The 14705-nt window shown below is 39.7% G+C and overlaps 1 protein-coding gene across 4 annotated transcripts in view; it reads right to left on the bottom strand.

Annotated features, from left to right (window-relative positions):
* Nucleotides 1-14705, bottom strand: part of LOC124164375 (beta-1,3-glucan-binding protein-like) — an 80969-nt gene that overhangs the window by 41662 nt on the left and 24602 nt on the right. The window contains exons 8-9 of one of the 4 annotated variants that reach the window (XM_046541677.1): nt 8235-8333; nt 6383-6879 (exon numbers count right to left, since the gene is read on the bottom strand). The exons of the other annotated variants lie outside the window; for them this stretch is intronic. Coding sequence (XP_046397633.1) covers nt 6763-6879; nt 8235-8333 — 216 coding nt within the window. The 3' untranslated portion in view covers nt 6383-6762. Of the gene's footprint in view, nt 1-6382; nt 6880-8234; nt 8334-14705 lie in introns of those variants that run through there. 4 annotated transcript variants of the gene reach the window in all.

The following is a 14705-nucleotide window of genomic DNA, read 5'->3' as shown; positions in this document are numbered from 1 at the left end:
AATAAAGCGTGTTATAGTGATTTGAATTTGGATGGCAATTGCTGGGCAGCCGACGCTCATACCATTTCAGCATGTTATAGGTAAAACTCTTTCCTAGCAATGACGTTTTCCGTGGAGTGGGAACCTCATGCTCTAGACCAGTGTTTCCCAACCAGTGGGTCGCGGCGTAGCTCTTGAAAATGTGCCAAATTTAACTGATTCACCAGATAATTTTAATTTAATGTATGTGTCATTTTTATTATTTTTTAACATAAAAAATCTTGGTGCAATGCTTGCCTATTACATTGAAACGAAAACAATAGCGTGTATATATGTATATAAATACCAGTTAAGTGTATAATATGCGTACATACGTATTTGTATGTGTGTGTGTAATCATGGGTGTGGTAGGGTTGGGTCGCGAAAATGGAAAAAATTAAAAGGTGGGTCGCTAGACATAAAGGGTTGGGAACCACTGCTCTAGACACTCAAAGAGTCGTTGAATCTCTGCGAAAGATGGGCATTGTATGCGCGATTTGGTCATTTGGGAGTCAATTCGCACCCACCTCAAAAGCTCTCCGAGGCTCAAAAATACTTCATCGCAATGTACCGAGTAGGCTTTTTAAAGGCTTAAAACACAGTGTTTTTTTCTCCGATAAATTAGACCATAAAGAAGCTGTTCTGCTTGAAGCTGAAGGATCTTGTCTTTCTTGATGAAAATCCTTTTTCGGCAATTGATTTTTAATGGAAAAAACAATAAATATTATAAGGTATACAAAATATTAAACAAAGCACCATATGCTCGGTAGTTCATCAAGCAATAAGGTGTTTAAAATATATATTAGTGGTCCTTAGTGCTACCTTAAATATCTTATTGAGTCTTACAAAGTATATTATATTATTCTCACAAAGTACCCTGAAGATAACAGTTAGTTCTTTTTATATTCTCCATTTAAAAGGTAAGTACATATCAACGCAGAAATAAAATGTGAGCAGACGATTGGCATTTAAGCAACTTAAAATCGGGTTGTACTCGTATGTAAGTGAATTGCATCAAAACAGCAGCAATGCAAACGTATTTCTCCTTTCGTAAACACATTAAAAAGTGGCTACTTCATTGATTTAATGCTGTGAAAATAGCTTCAAAATTAACTTTCAGTTTTACATAAAATGCAAATAACATGCGGAAACAAATTTTAAGCCGTGATTAACACCAATATACTCAATTTTGAAATGACAGGATCTAAGACTGAAAAAACTCCATGCAGAGGGGCAATATTACCATTTACGAGAATACCTATAAATATAGTAAACGATTCTCAGAGCGGGCTTCAAAGATGCCGTCTGTAGAGCATATTTAGGGTCCCAGGGACAAAAATCGGTGAGATCTGAGGCGTGTACCTCCACGGCGAGAAAAGAGTCAAATGAGGTATTCCTGCACGTTGCCCCGCTTGACTTCAACTTTGTTGTTGGCGGGCGACTACTCACCATAAACAACTGTGTTCACCACCAGGCTGGGGTGGTATCCAGGAGAGGGAGGCAAAGCATGAGGGGTGCATTAGGAGAAGCCAGCCGTTAAAGTCGACAGTCAACAAGCCCGAAAGCTGCAGAAGGCGTCGCAAAAAAGTAAACAAATTCTAATGAAACCATTTACGAAGATACCTCCTGACATAGCATACGACACTAATATCCAGATTCGAAAATGTCCATTTTTTGAGAAAAATCTGACGTCACAGAGCCATATTCTGCTATATTTGCGGTTTACATCTCCACGGCGAGAATAACATACAAGGAGGTATCCCTGTAAATGGCCCAACTTGACTTGAGCTGTTGCTGTTGGTGGACGACTACTCACCCTCCTTCCCGATGCTCTGATTGCCATTAGCTGGCGTGATGATCAGCGAAAAGGCACAAGTGGAGTGTGTGCATTACGACTATCCAGCCGTTCAGGGGAAGGGCGATAAGCCAGCATTTCAATGGTCAGTCAACAACCACGAGAGAAGGCGAGAAAAAACGTAAACAAATTCTAATGATACCATTTACGAAGATACCTCCTGACATAACATACGACACTAATAGCCGGATTCGAAAATGTCTATTTTTGAGAAAAATCTGACGTCACAGAGCAAAAATCTGCGATATTTGAGGTTTACATCTCCACGGCGAGAATAACATACAAGGAGGTATCCCTGTAAATGACCCAACTTGACTTGGGCTGCTTTTCTGCTGGCCGACGAATTCTCACCTTCCTTGCTAATGCTATCTTTGCTATTAGCTGGCGTGGTGCTAAGCAGAAGGGGATAAGTGGAGTGTGTGCATTACGACTATCCAGCCGTTCAGGGGAGGGGCGATAAGCCAGCATTTCAATGGTCAGTCAACAACCACGAGAGAAGGCGAGAAAAAACGTAAACAAATTCTAATGATACCATTTACGAAGATAGCTCCTGACATAACATACAACACTAATAGCCGGATTCGAAAATGTCTATTTTTGAGAAAAATCTGACGTCCTAGGGGCAAAGATTTGAGATATTTGAGGATTACATCTCCACGGCGAGAATAACATACAAGGAGGTATCCCTGTAAATGGCCCAACTTGACTTGAGCTGTTGCTGTTGGTGGACGACTACTCACCCTCCTTCTCGATGCTCTGATTGCCATTAGCTGGCGTGATGATCAGCGAAAAGGCACAAGTGGAGTGTGTGCATTACGACTATCCAGCCGTTCAGGGGAGGGGCGATAAGCCAGCATTTCAATGGTCAGTCAACAACCACGAAAGAAGGCGAGAAAAAACGTAAACAAATTCTAATGATACCACTTACGAAGATACCTCCTGACATAGCATACGGCACTAATAGCCGGATTCGAAAATGTATATTTTTGAGAAAAATCTGACGTCACAAAGCAAAAATCTGCGATATTTGAGGTTTACATCTCCACGGCGAGAATAACATGCAAGGAGGTATCCCTGTAAATGGCCCAACTTGACTTGAGTTGTTGCTGTTAGTGGACGACTACTCACCCTCCTTCCCAATGCTCTGATTGCCATTAGCTGGCGTTGTGCTCAGCGGAAGGGGATAAGTGGAGTGTGTGCATTACGACTAACAAGCCGTTCAGAGGAGGGACGACACGCCAGCATTTCAATGGTCAGTCAACAACCACGAGAGAAGGCGAGAAAAAAAACGTAAACAAATTCTAATGAAACCATTTACGAAGATACCTCCTGACATAACATACGACACTAATAGCCGGATTCGAAAATGTCTATTTTTGAGAAAAATCTGACGTCACAGAGCAAAGATCTGCGATATTTGAGGCTTACTTCTCCACGGCGAGAATAACATGTAAGGAGGTATCCCTGTAAGTTGCCCTACTTGACTTCAGCTGTTTCTGCTGGCGGACGACTGCTCACCCCCCTTCCCAATGCTCTGTTTTCCATCGTACTTTGGGAGATCTAAATTCCGGCAGAAACAAGACGAGATGACCAAACCGCATCGGCTGCTAGGTGCTGCTAACTGCGCATATAGTTAATTTTAAAAGTTTTTCCCCTTGATTTTCAAGAGTAATCTGATACTCCAGTCTTGATAGGTAAATTATCAATTAGATAACAGCTATTGGTCACGGACAGCACCTGGTTTGGAATTTAAAAACCCAAAAAAAGCTTCCAATGCATCAACAAATAGTGGCGTTTTCATAATAAGTATGTAAGCCTTAAAATGGAATAGAATTATGTTTTTCAATGAAAATTCTTTTTATTCTTATTTTAAAATAAAGTTTGGGGTTAAAGATAAAAGTTAACCTTTTTTTCATAATTCTAAAATTCAACCAGATACAATATCATGGTTGGCATAAAATGTTTGTACAAGAACGCAAAAATATATTTTGCTCCACCAAATCGTTAATCCATTAGCCTCTTAATTTTTCATAGAATTTCTGGATCTAAACTTAAGATTTCTTAAAAATTTTCATTGTTATATTATTTTAATCTAAATAAAATTTATAATTCATTTCATTACCTGTAATGGAATTAATGTAGTTGATCGGTAATACATAATATTTTTAAATTACTTCTATACAATTTTTCAAGTGCAACAGGGAAAACAACCAGCAATTTGCCTGCTCATTACAATTAAGCAAATTGAGTCAGGCAGGCGATTCGCTGGCTCTTTACCTGAATGGGTTGATTTCGCTTTCCTCTTGAACCCAGGCCATGTGGAAAGCCATGATGCTTATTCTATGTATCCTCAATGGTTTCAGAAAATGAATTCGCCATTTGAATCCCGATGAAACTCTTCGCTATCTCTTTTTTTGTCAGAAATATAAACATAAATCATTTATGAAAGAATACTTTACCCTAATATACTTCCTTTGATAGAATACGTACTGTATTTGAAAGCTTTTACGTTCCTTATCCAAAAATTCCCTTTATACATGATTAGATACTGCACTGCTGAATGCAGTTTCATTTTAAAGAATTTAGGAATAAAAATGGACAACTTATTTTTTTAAAATTATATTTGCCAAGACAATGAATGTCTCCCATACATAATGCTATGTATCATATCTGAATGAATTACACCCTATTATCAACGAGTCATATTATGTATATGAAACTAATTATCAGAAACTATCTCAGGTTCCCTCCTTTTGAATTTTAATCTGTTACTTTAGATATCCATAGCTTTCTGTAACCCAAAATACACCCTCATTCCTATCAAATAAAGCAATGATGTGTAAATTTTGATTCGCAATCAGCTAGAGATTATTAAGTCAAGAAAATATTTAATGGAAAAATAAAAACACTCAATTTTTCACATTAAAGAATTTTCCAAAATTTCATCCTGGAATATGTTTTCTGATTGAATTCCGTATATTTCTGAATATAGTCCCCCCTTTTTTCCGAAAATGCCCAAGGTAAAAGAAAAGGGGGGGACAATATTCAAACACATTTTTTTAACTTTTCCCGAAACTGAAGCCTCAAAATTAGGGGGGGGACTATATTCGGAGAAATACAGTATTGTTATCATTGTCAATATTTTTAATGCCTGATTCTTATGCTGTATAATAACTAATGAAATAATGTAGATTTTTAACTATTTGTTTTTCTGGTAGTTACCTTGAATAATATTTTTAAAGAATAAAAAAGAGTTTGCAATTGTACACCTATTTAGTGAACTGTGTTGACATTTATGTAATATGTCCACAGGACCAAAGAATGAAGGGAGGTTACCAAAATTATTTGTGCATGTAACAGTTTTTACATGTTACTTTCCCTGACACAAATACACTCTGTTTCTGATTGGCTGCATAGTAAAAGGAACTTTCTCACATCCCCCATCAAACACATTTATCCTTCTCATACCGCTCCAACACCCCCTTCCACCTCTGATAGAGGTGACACAAGTGGTGACTCCTCCATGGCGTTACCATAACCACTGAAAAGGTAATTTCATATCCTGTCACTCTCGCTGAAGTAGCAGGGGTGGTGCTCCCTAGTGGTGGCCAATTGCACGGCCAATCAGCAATGACAATATATTTAATCCCTGATGCGTGCATTTCCACCAACCCCTCAACTTTCGTGACTTATTTGCATCATAGTTCTTGGTGGATGCAGGGCCGCCGCGATGCAAAGTACTCACCCAGGCAAACTGCTGCTGTGTCGCTCCCCTACCGGGAGATTCAGTATCGAATATCTCCCAATTATGATGGGGGTCCGGGGATTTGGCTGTCCCCCTTGCTACATCACCCCAGTTGCCTGGCCCTTCAGCAGATGATCATGGAAGACCTGATGCTGCTCCAACACCAATTGTTAAGTGATCAGGTTATTGTGCGGCCTTAGATTTTGCAAATTGCATGATATCTTGTGAAAATGTTTGCCAATTAATTACATTTTTAGTTTGAACAAATGTTATCGAATTTCTTATTGTAAATTTGATTACTCCTATGATCAATCTCGTATTTTAGCATTCAGTGAAGGTTTTTCAATTACTTGTATAAAACTTGTTCAAACACCCACAAAACTAAACTGTGAAGCCGGGATACAACTCGCAAAGCAATGTGAGTAATTAGGTAGGTGATATAGTAACATGTCAGAGGATAAGTGCCCTTGAATTTAGACGGAAGAGACACAGATGAACAAGGCACCAACGTGGAAGATACCACCATGAAAATGGCAACCACAATAATTACGAGGGCCAGACAATGCAGTCTGGTGCAACTGCTTTGTGCTTTCTTGAGGGCATAGCGAGCATACTGCAGGTGTGTGTGCCTTTGTGCTCTGCATTGTGAAGAAGTGAGCAGTGCATTTATAATATCTCACAAACACCCTTGCGGTGGTACCCTGGGTTTATTTTGATGTAAATTTAAAAATAAGGCTAAGGAAAAGAGAAGAAGAACATTACAATTTTTGTTAGAAAACACTATTTGTGTATTTTACTCTCCCTTAATGCCTTTCTGCCAAAAGGCAATATGATAATGATTATTGCACTCATGTTTAATTATCTTTCTTGAGGATGAGAGAGACTGTCCATTGCACTCATTTTGACACAAATCTGAAATCCAGACAATGAGAAAGTAGCCCTATGGCTATGTACACTCTTGCCAACGTGTTAATGGGTTCACACACCATCGACACACGGCAGTACATAATACACTGTTCATACAAAATTGATCGCAATGGTTGTCTGTACATGTATAGACCAAAAACGATTGCGATCAATGTTGTGTGAACGGGGTTCAAGGCATAACGGCCGGTGTTTCGTTGTTCAGCTTGCTTCCTCTTCATTACAATGCCCAGACTCTCACGTAGTCCACCTGCAGCGCTGCACTCTCTCCATTGTTGCTCTGGCTTCGCCACGTGCGGTGCCACACGTTCTTCTGACTCCAAAAGTCGAAGCTGGGCTGTAAATGAAGAAGGAATGGAATGAGATAACTTTCCACAAGGCAAGATTGCAATTGGAGGCTGAATATTTTAAATGGGATGCCGAAAGAGAGGAATGGAACTGAAATCAAAACCAGTGGAATGCTGGTAGCTATGGTAACTACACACGACACATGGGAGGAATCACACATCATCAGGTACAAAAATATCAAGTGCGCTACGCTTAAACCCAGTGAGAAATGGGTGGTGGAATCCACGTGGAACCCACATGGAATCCACGTTGATTTCAAGTGGATTTGTGGTGATTAGCATTAAATGTTAAACAGAATTTCTAATTTGTGGAACTTAACTCTCTGGTGACGTTGCGTCATTTATCATCCTGAAACCACGCTAGTGTGAAAATGTATCGCACATTCTATTTTTATATAATTCGTGGAAAGGCAGCCATGAGAGCACATGAAAAATCGTAGGCACATATATAGAAGGTTTAGCTATAGAGTGGTTGAGGTTTTAATGGTTTTAGGACAGCACCTACCGCTGTTTTAATTTTTCCACCAAATTTCCACGTGGGTACCACGTTGATTCCACAACCAAAAACACGTGGTATCCACGTTACATCTCCACGTGGGTTCCACGTGGATTCCACCACCCATTTCTCACTGGGAATAGGAAAGGCAGGATGGGGTGGTAAGGCGGGAAGGCCTATAGATAACCCAGTGAGAAATGGGTGGTGGAATCCACGTGGAGATGTAACGTGGATACCACGTGTTTTTGGTTGTGGAATCAACGTGGTACCCACGTGGAAATTTGGTGGAAAAATTAAAACAGCAGTAGGTGCTGTCCTAAAACCATTAAAACCTCAACCACTCTATATCTAAACCTTCTATATATGTGCCTACGATTTTTCATGTGCTCTCATGGCTGCCTTTCCACGAATTATATAAAAATAGAATGTGTGATACATTTTCACATAACTAGCGTGGTTTCAGGATGATAAATGACGCAATGTCACCAGAGAGTTAAGTTCCACAAATTAGAAATTCTGTTTACCATTTTATGCTAATCACCACAAATCCACTTGAAATCAACGTGGATTCCACGTGGGTCCAACCACTCAATATCCACCACCACCAAATATCCACCACTTAACGTGGATTCCACGTGGGTTCCACGTGGATTCCACCACCCATTTCTCACTGGGAACAAACATTGGCAGCGTTGATATTTTACATTTGAAGCTATTAATCTAATTATTTTCATCGGGAGCAGTTATCACATCCATAGAGTTGTATGAAAAACCTAGGGTATGAAAAAATTTAAATACATAATTATGTAACAATTAACACGGCATAAAAAGCTATTGAAATATACTCACATTTGGAGAATTGTTATTCCAGGGCTTTGCTGGTTGATTGACCGCATCATCTGGGAAGTAAGCTATTCCACCAACAGCAACCCCGATGGATATATAAAACTGTTATGGAAAGAAGGTAGAAAAAAAAATACATATAAGAATGCCACCAAACTTAAATATAGATATAGGATATTTCAAGATGGCGGCACCGGGAGTAGGCATCGAGTGTCACACATGTAAAAAAAGCCTTTCCACCTGCGATAAAGTCCTCCCCTGTGATAACTGCAAGCATTTCTTCCACCATAAATGCACCAGACTGAAGGAAATTAACTTAAAAGCCATTGAGGATGCATTGGGTGTTTTTTGGCGATGTTTAACTTGTCGCGTAGCGGACGTTCGCAAAGTAGCTATAATGGCGGCTGACATAGAATCCCTAAAGGCAGAAGTGCGGGATCTGAAAACAAAAGTTCAACATACGAAACACACAACGGTCAAGAAAGTGACATTTTCCGACAGTGTACCCATGAAATCTGAATCGGCTATCACCCTTGGTCGATAAAATCAGTTTCGTGATAGTCCTGGATCATCAACCCACGTTATCCATAGTGAGAAGGAGCGAGACATAGAATCTCACTCAACGAAGCTGCTAAGCGACGTGAATACCAACATCAACACAATGGCTGAGGACCAGCAAGAGATAGAATCTGATTCAAGGAAGCTGCAAGGCGACATGGTTCCTAATCCACAAGGTAACGACATCATCTCCACGGACAAAGACTCCTGGAGGACGCAGCGTAATAGGAAGAAGCGCAATTTCTTTACCGTCGGTCGAGGTGAGTCCAAAAAAGATGAATTAGGTGGTCTCCGAGCCGCTAAGAGAACTATTTTCATGTATGTTGGACGCTTGGCCAATGATACTACAACTGACGAAGTGATCAAACATGTGAATGACAAATTCAGTGTACAATGTGTATCATGTGAGAAGATTGCCGGCAAAAGTGCTTACGGCGCCTTCAAAATTGGCATTGACTACGATGATTACACGAAATTGTCGAACCCTAATTTATGGCCAAATGGTGTGATAGTGAATAAATTCCTGAAACCTAAATCTGTCCCGGATACTGCTTGACTAGGCCCCGCTGTGCATATTAGTGGAATAAACCATAATTCCCAGAATGACTGTTGTCTTGATATAGGTCTACAAGTGAAAAATGCTGGTTTAAAATTTCTTTTTGTCAATATTCAGAGTCTTAAAAATAAAAACCTTGAGCTCGAACTACTACTGAATGAAATAGGTACTGATGTTCTAATTCTCGCTGAGCATTGGCTATGTAAAAGTGAAATATCCATTTGTGCCATTGAAGGTTTCCATCTAGTTTCATCTTATTGTCGACAGCAATTCAGATGTGGTGGTGTTGCTCTCTACTGTCGTCCTAAGGTACATATCATTGATTTAAATATTGATCACTCAATAGAGAAATTGTGTGAATGCCTGGCTGGTCTACTGAAAGTTAACCACCAAACTTTTGCCGTTTTATCTATATATAGGGTACCCTGTGGTAATTTTAATGATTTTCTACATGTTATGAATGATGTTCTTGTGTTTGTTCTAGCCAGAAACGTTGATGGCTTAATAATATTTGGGGACTTTAACATCAACTACTTAAAAGACTCAAGCATGAAAACTGATTTCCTAAATCTACTCAACTCCTTTGGTCTTCATGTTGTAAACACTGATCCCACAAGAATAACCCCACAATGTCAGTCCCTTCTAGATTATCTCATTACGGACATTCCAACATCCAAGCTGGTGTGTAAGACTCTTAATACTGGCCTCTCAGATCACTTAGGCCTTAATGTATATATTGATTTTGGTAAAGCCACATGCAAACCCTCCCCAACATATTTAACAAAAAGACATTTTCATTATGACTCACTGACTGAATTCACAGTCTACCTGGCACAGGAATCCTGGGATAATGTTTATGATGCTTCTGATGGTGATAGTAAATTTAATGCTTTCTATAACGTTTTTGTAATGTACTTCAATTATGCATTTCCACCCAGAAAGACTAAGCAAAGGAAAACAGACCGTACTCTAAAAATTTACTCTCCAGAGCTTATAGCTATGTCCAATCATGTTCGTACGCTTCACTCTCAAAGGAAATTGAATGATCCAGCCTCACACCAAACATATCTAAAAGCAAGAAAGGAATTCAAGACCCTACTCTCTGCTAACAGAAAATCTCTAATAGATAATTACATAAAGAACTCTAGTAATGTAATAAAATCAACGTGGGATGTCATTGGGAATCTGACAAGAGCTTCCTCTCAGGAAAGTCACCCGAACTCTATGAAATTCAATGGCTTCAATGCCACAGAGCCTATGATTATTGCTGACATGTTCAACACTTATTTTTGCAATATTGCTTCTCAGCTTACAGCTAACATACCATCACCCAGCACTAGCCAAAGTCATTCACTCCATGCAATGTTTCTCTATCCAACTGATTCCTCTGAGATTATAAAAACAATAAATTCTTTCGACAATAAATTTTCTGCTGGGCTTGATGAAATCCCTATGCCTGTATTAAAAACTGCCTCCAATCTCATTTCTATGCCCTTGGCTGATATTGTCAACTCATCCTTCTCGTCAGGTCAGTTCCCATCAGCTCTAAAATGTTATCGTGTGCTCCCTGTTCACAAAAAAGGCTCTCGTAGTGAAGCTGATAACTACAGACCAATATCTATTTTGTCAGTTTTCTCCAAGCTATTTGAAAAATTATTTTATACACGACTGCTGGGTTATTTACTATCTTGCAACTCACTCTGTGACAACCAGCATGGTTTTAGACCTGGCAAATCCACCATCTCTGCCTCTTTTGAGCTAGTTGATAACATCTTACTTGGCCTAAATGACAAACTCCTAACTGTAGGAATTTTCTTTGACTTAACTAAGGCTTTTGACCTAATTGATCATAGTATCTTAAAAAACAAGCTCATCACTCTTGGCATCACTGGTCCTGCCCTAAAATGGATTATGTCCTACTTAAGTGACAGACAACAAGTTGTTTGTTATCCATATGGATCCTCAACTATAAAATCTGGTCCCTTGAAACTAACCAGAGGTGTACCTCAAGGATCTCTCCTTGGTCCACTGCTTTTTTTACTTTTTATCAATGACCTTCCGAATCACTTATCACATGGTAGAACCATTCTTTATGCAGATGACACCTCCACCATTGTCACAGCCAAAAGTGCTCAACATTTGGTGGACATCACTAATTTGACCATTAAGGAAATGCATCAGTGGTGTAAAAACAACAACCTCATTATTAATGAAGATAAAACTCTCTTCATACAATTCCTCATTAAAAGCTCTAACAAGAGAGTTCTTCTCCCTCATATTAATAATATTAATCACTCCACAAATGTAACTTCAACAAAGTTCCTGGGGTTCCTAATCTCAGATGGCCTCGATTGGTATCCTCATATTCAGGCCATAATCAATAAAATTTCTGTGGGTACTTATATGATCAGGAAATTATCTCCTATTGTGTCATTTGAAACCCTGAAAATGGTTTACTATGCCAAAGTACATGCTCATATTTCCTATGGAATATTGCTTTGGGGAAATTCAACCGCTGCCAAAAAAGCCTTTTCTGCTCAGAAAAAGGCAATTAAGGCTATGCATCAAGTTCCTATCCGCACCCCTGGCAAGCCCCTCTTTGCTGCATCAAAAATCCTAACACTCCCTTCTCTCTATATCCTGACATGTGCCAACTTTATTAAAGCAAACCTTGATAAATTTCCTTCTAATGCCACCTTCCACCATCACCACACAAGATCAAGTAATAATATACACTACAAGCAGTACTCCAGCTCCCTCTGTTTAAAGGGTCCCAGGCATTCAGCCACTGCTATATTTAACAAAATCCCTGATGAAATAAAAGATTGCACCTCAATTTATGTATTTAAGAACAAGCTGAAACTCCTTCTCTCTAAAAAGTGCTATTACAGCATTTCCGAATATATGGAAGATAATTTGTAATTATGATAATCCATTGTCCATACTATTGCATTGTACTTATTTATTTCATCAATTCTTATGTACAGTAAACTCTCGATTATACGAAGCAGGATTTTACGAAGTTTTCGATTATACGAAGTGATATGGCGGTCCCGGCGAAAAGCCTATGGTAAATACATGGCACTATTCGATTATACGAAGTTTCGATTATACGAAATGTTTTGAATTTACGAACCTCGGATCGGTCCCCAGGAGCGAAAGGCATTCGTTTATACGAACTATGGCGAAATATTTGTCAACACAACTAGTTACGCCGGCGTAAGTAGCTAAAAAAATCAGCGCTTCCAACTGTGGTTCATCAAAAGTGTGAAATCGTAAATGATAGTGCAACTTTGGAGAGAAAGGGTTCACCTTAAACCTCACGGTGGGAATTTAGGGGAAGTAGGAGTTCAGTAAAATATCGCGACTGACATAATGCCCCTATTTACGTGCCTATTCGTAAACATCGCATCGACAATACTTCGTAGTTTAACATGTCAGGAAGGTCGCGCGGGGTATTTCGTACACTCCTAATTAAACCTTTGCACTGCTGTGAACGTACCTGGTACGCTGTGACGTACTTCGAAGACTACTTGACTGCTTTTCGCCGAAGCACTTCGAAGGGTCCTTAATCCGGGACCCTTTCCTCGACGAGCTAACCCTCCCTAGCTCCTCTCTTCGACCCTCCGAGCGGGTCAGGCATTCAAGTGCATCTCTGAACCGTGTTTCTGCGACGAGAAATAACGATTTTGTTAACTTTACTAAAATGGCTAAGTTAATAAAATTGTCATTTTTCATCTCAGAAACACGGTTCAAAGACGTACTCCATTATAATCACGAATTGCCGGAAATCGGCCGGATTCCCTTTGATATCGCATCATGAGGATGTTCTCGTGGTTGGTAATTGATACAACTAGCGTACTAGTAATTCTACTGCTTTAATATCACGGCTATGGTTGATTTGTTACGTTATACCTTCAGCAAGCTGCAGCGGATAAAATCGCGGATGAGATTAGAGGCTTAAAAGATGATTTGAAAAATTATTGGAAAAAGCACAGCGCGCAACATCAAACGATTATATTGCCCATGACTATGATCTCCGGGCTTGCGACAATGGGACGCCGGTACCCGCGACGGAAGAAGCCGGCCGGCACTAGTCAGAATAGCAGTGACGACGAAGATGAAAGTGAAGAAGTAATTTCACCAAATAAAAAAGAAGTACACGCTCCCATCCAAACATTAAGATATTTTGATCTGGCTAACAAGTTAGGTCCCCAATTTCATTCCCATTTATGCAAGTGAGAAACCATGGTGGAAGCGGCGATGGAGAAGGGCAAAAAGAAAAAAAAACAGATTTTTTAGCAATATCTTTTCGTGTTTATAACAGCCTTCCTGAATAAACAACTAAAATATCTTAAGTATTGGGCTCTATTAACCACCAACTTATTTTTCAGGCTACTCGTAATGAAGACGCAAATAACTCTAACCATTTACTTTCTTCTCGCGCGTCTCCCCGTTTTCCCATGTCGAGGGAACTTTCTTCCCAACGTTTTTGTTTACTTCCTCCCGCGGCCTTCTACTGATCTTGCCGACACCCACCTTACGCAACCTAAATCCCTCCTTCCCCAGCATTTCCCATTCACTCCCTCCCTAAGGCTACGGAGCATTGAGTGCGTCGTAGAAAAATACGCCCCCCAAACGTAAACTGAGGCAGAGCTGAAGGACCTTTCCCCACCCTTCTTTCTCCTGCCCCTTCACCACTCTTTATGCTGACTACACCTCTTTCCTCAGGCAATCCCCATCCCACTCTTATTCACCCCACCCACTGGGAACGTTCCCCGATTGTGGAGAAGGGCATGGTTCATATTTACCGGCAACGGGGGTAAGTTTTTAACCGGAGAGAGGCTGAAGAAGTATCTTCCACTATCGGGGAAATGGTGCCGCGCTTATAATTGTCTCTCTTCTTCTCTGCTGAGGTTTCAATTGAAATTATTTTCTTTGCTCTTTCCACACTATATTTTTTTACGATTATGGCGCGACTATTTTTTAGTGCTGAAGCTAAGAAAATCTTTTCTCTTTGTCAATGATCCTTTGCATAACTTTCACTACGGCGGAGAAAGGAACACGAAAACTAAATGAGGTGAAGGTAAAAATTTTTGCGTGACATTTTCGAGAATTCACGCAAGTGAACCAATACTTCACACACGTTGAGAGATTATGAAACATCTCTTGTAGGAAAACAATCAATGCGGATAATAAAGATTCTCTATTTATTTCTCCGATAATGGAAGATGTTTCTATTGTCGTTTTCCGGTTGGAAATTTGCTCCTGTTGGCATAAAAGAAGAGAGAAATACTATATGAACATAGCACTTCACACCCGGTATGAAGAATATGGTCGTGATGAAGAATAAAGTCTTTCAT

Source organism: Ischnura elegans, chromosome 8, assembly GCF_921293095.1.
Source record: "Ischnura elegans chromosome 8, ioIscEleg1.1, whole genome shotgun sequence".
NCBI lineage: Eukaryota > Metazoa > Arthropoda > Insecta > Odonata > Coenagrionidae > Ischnura > Ischnura elegans.
This window is presented reverse-complemented; position numbering and strand designations above follow the sequence as displayed.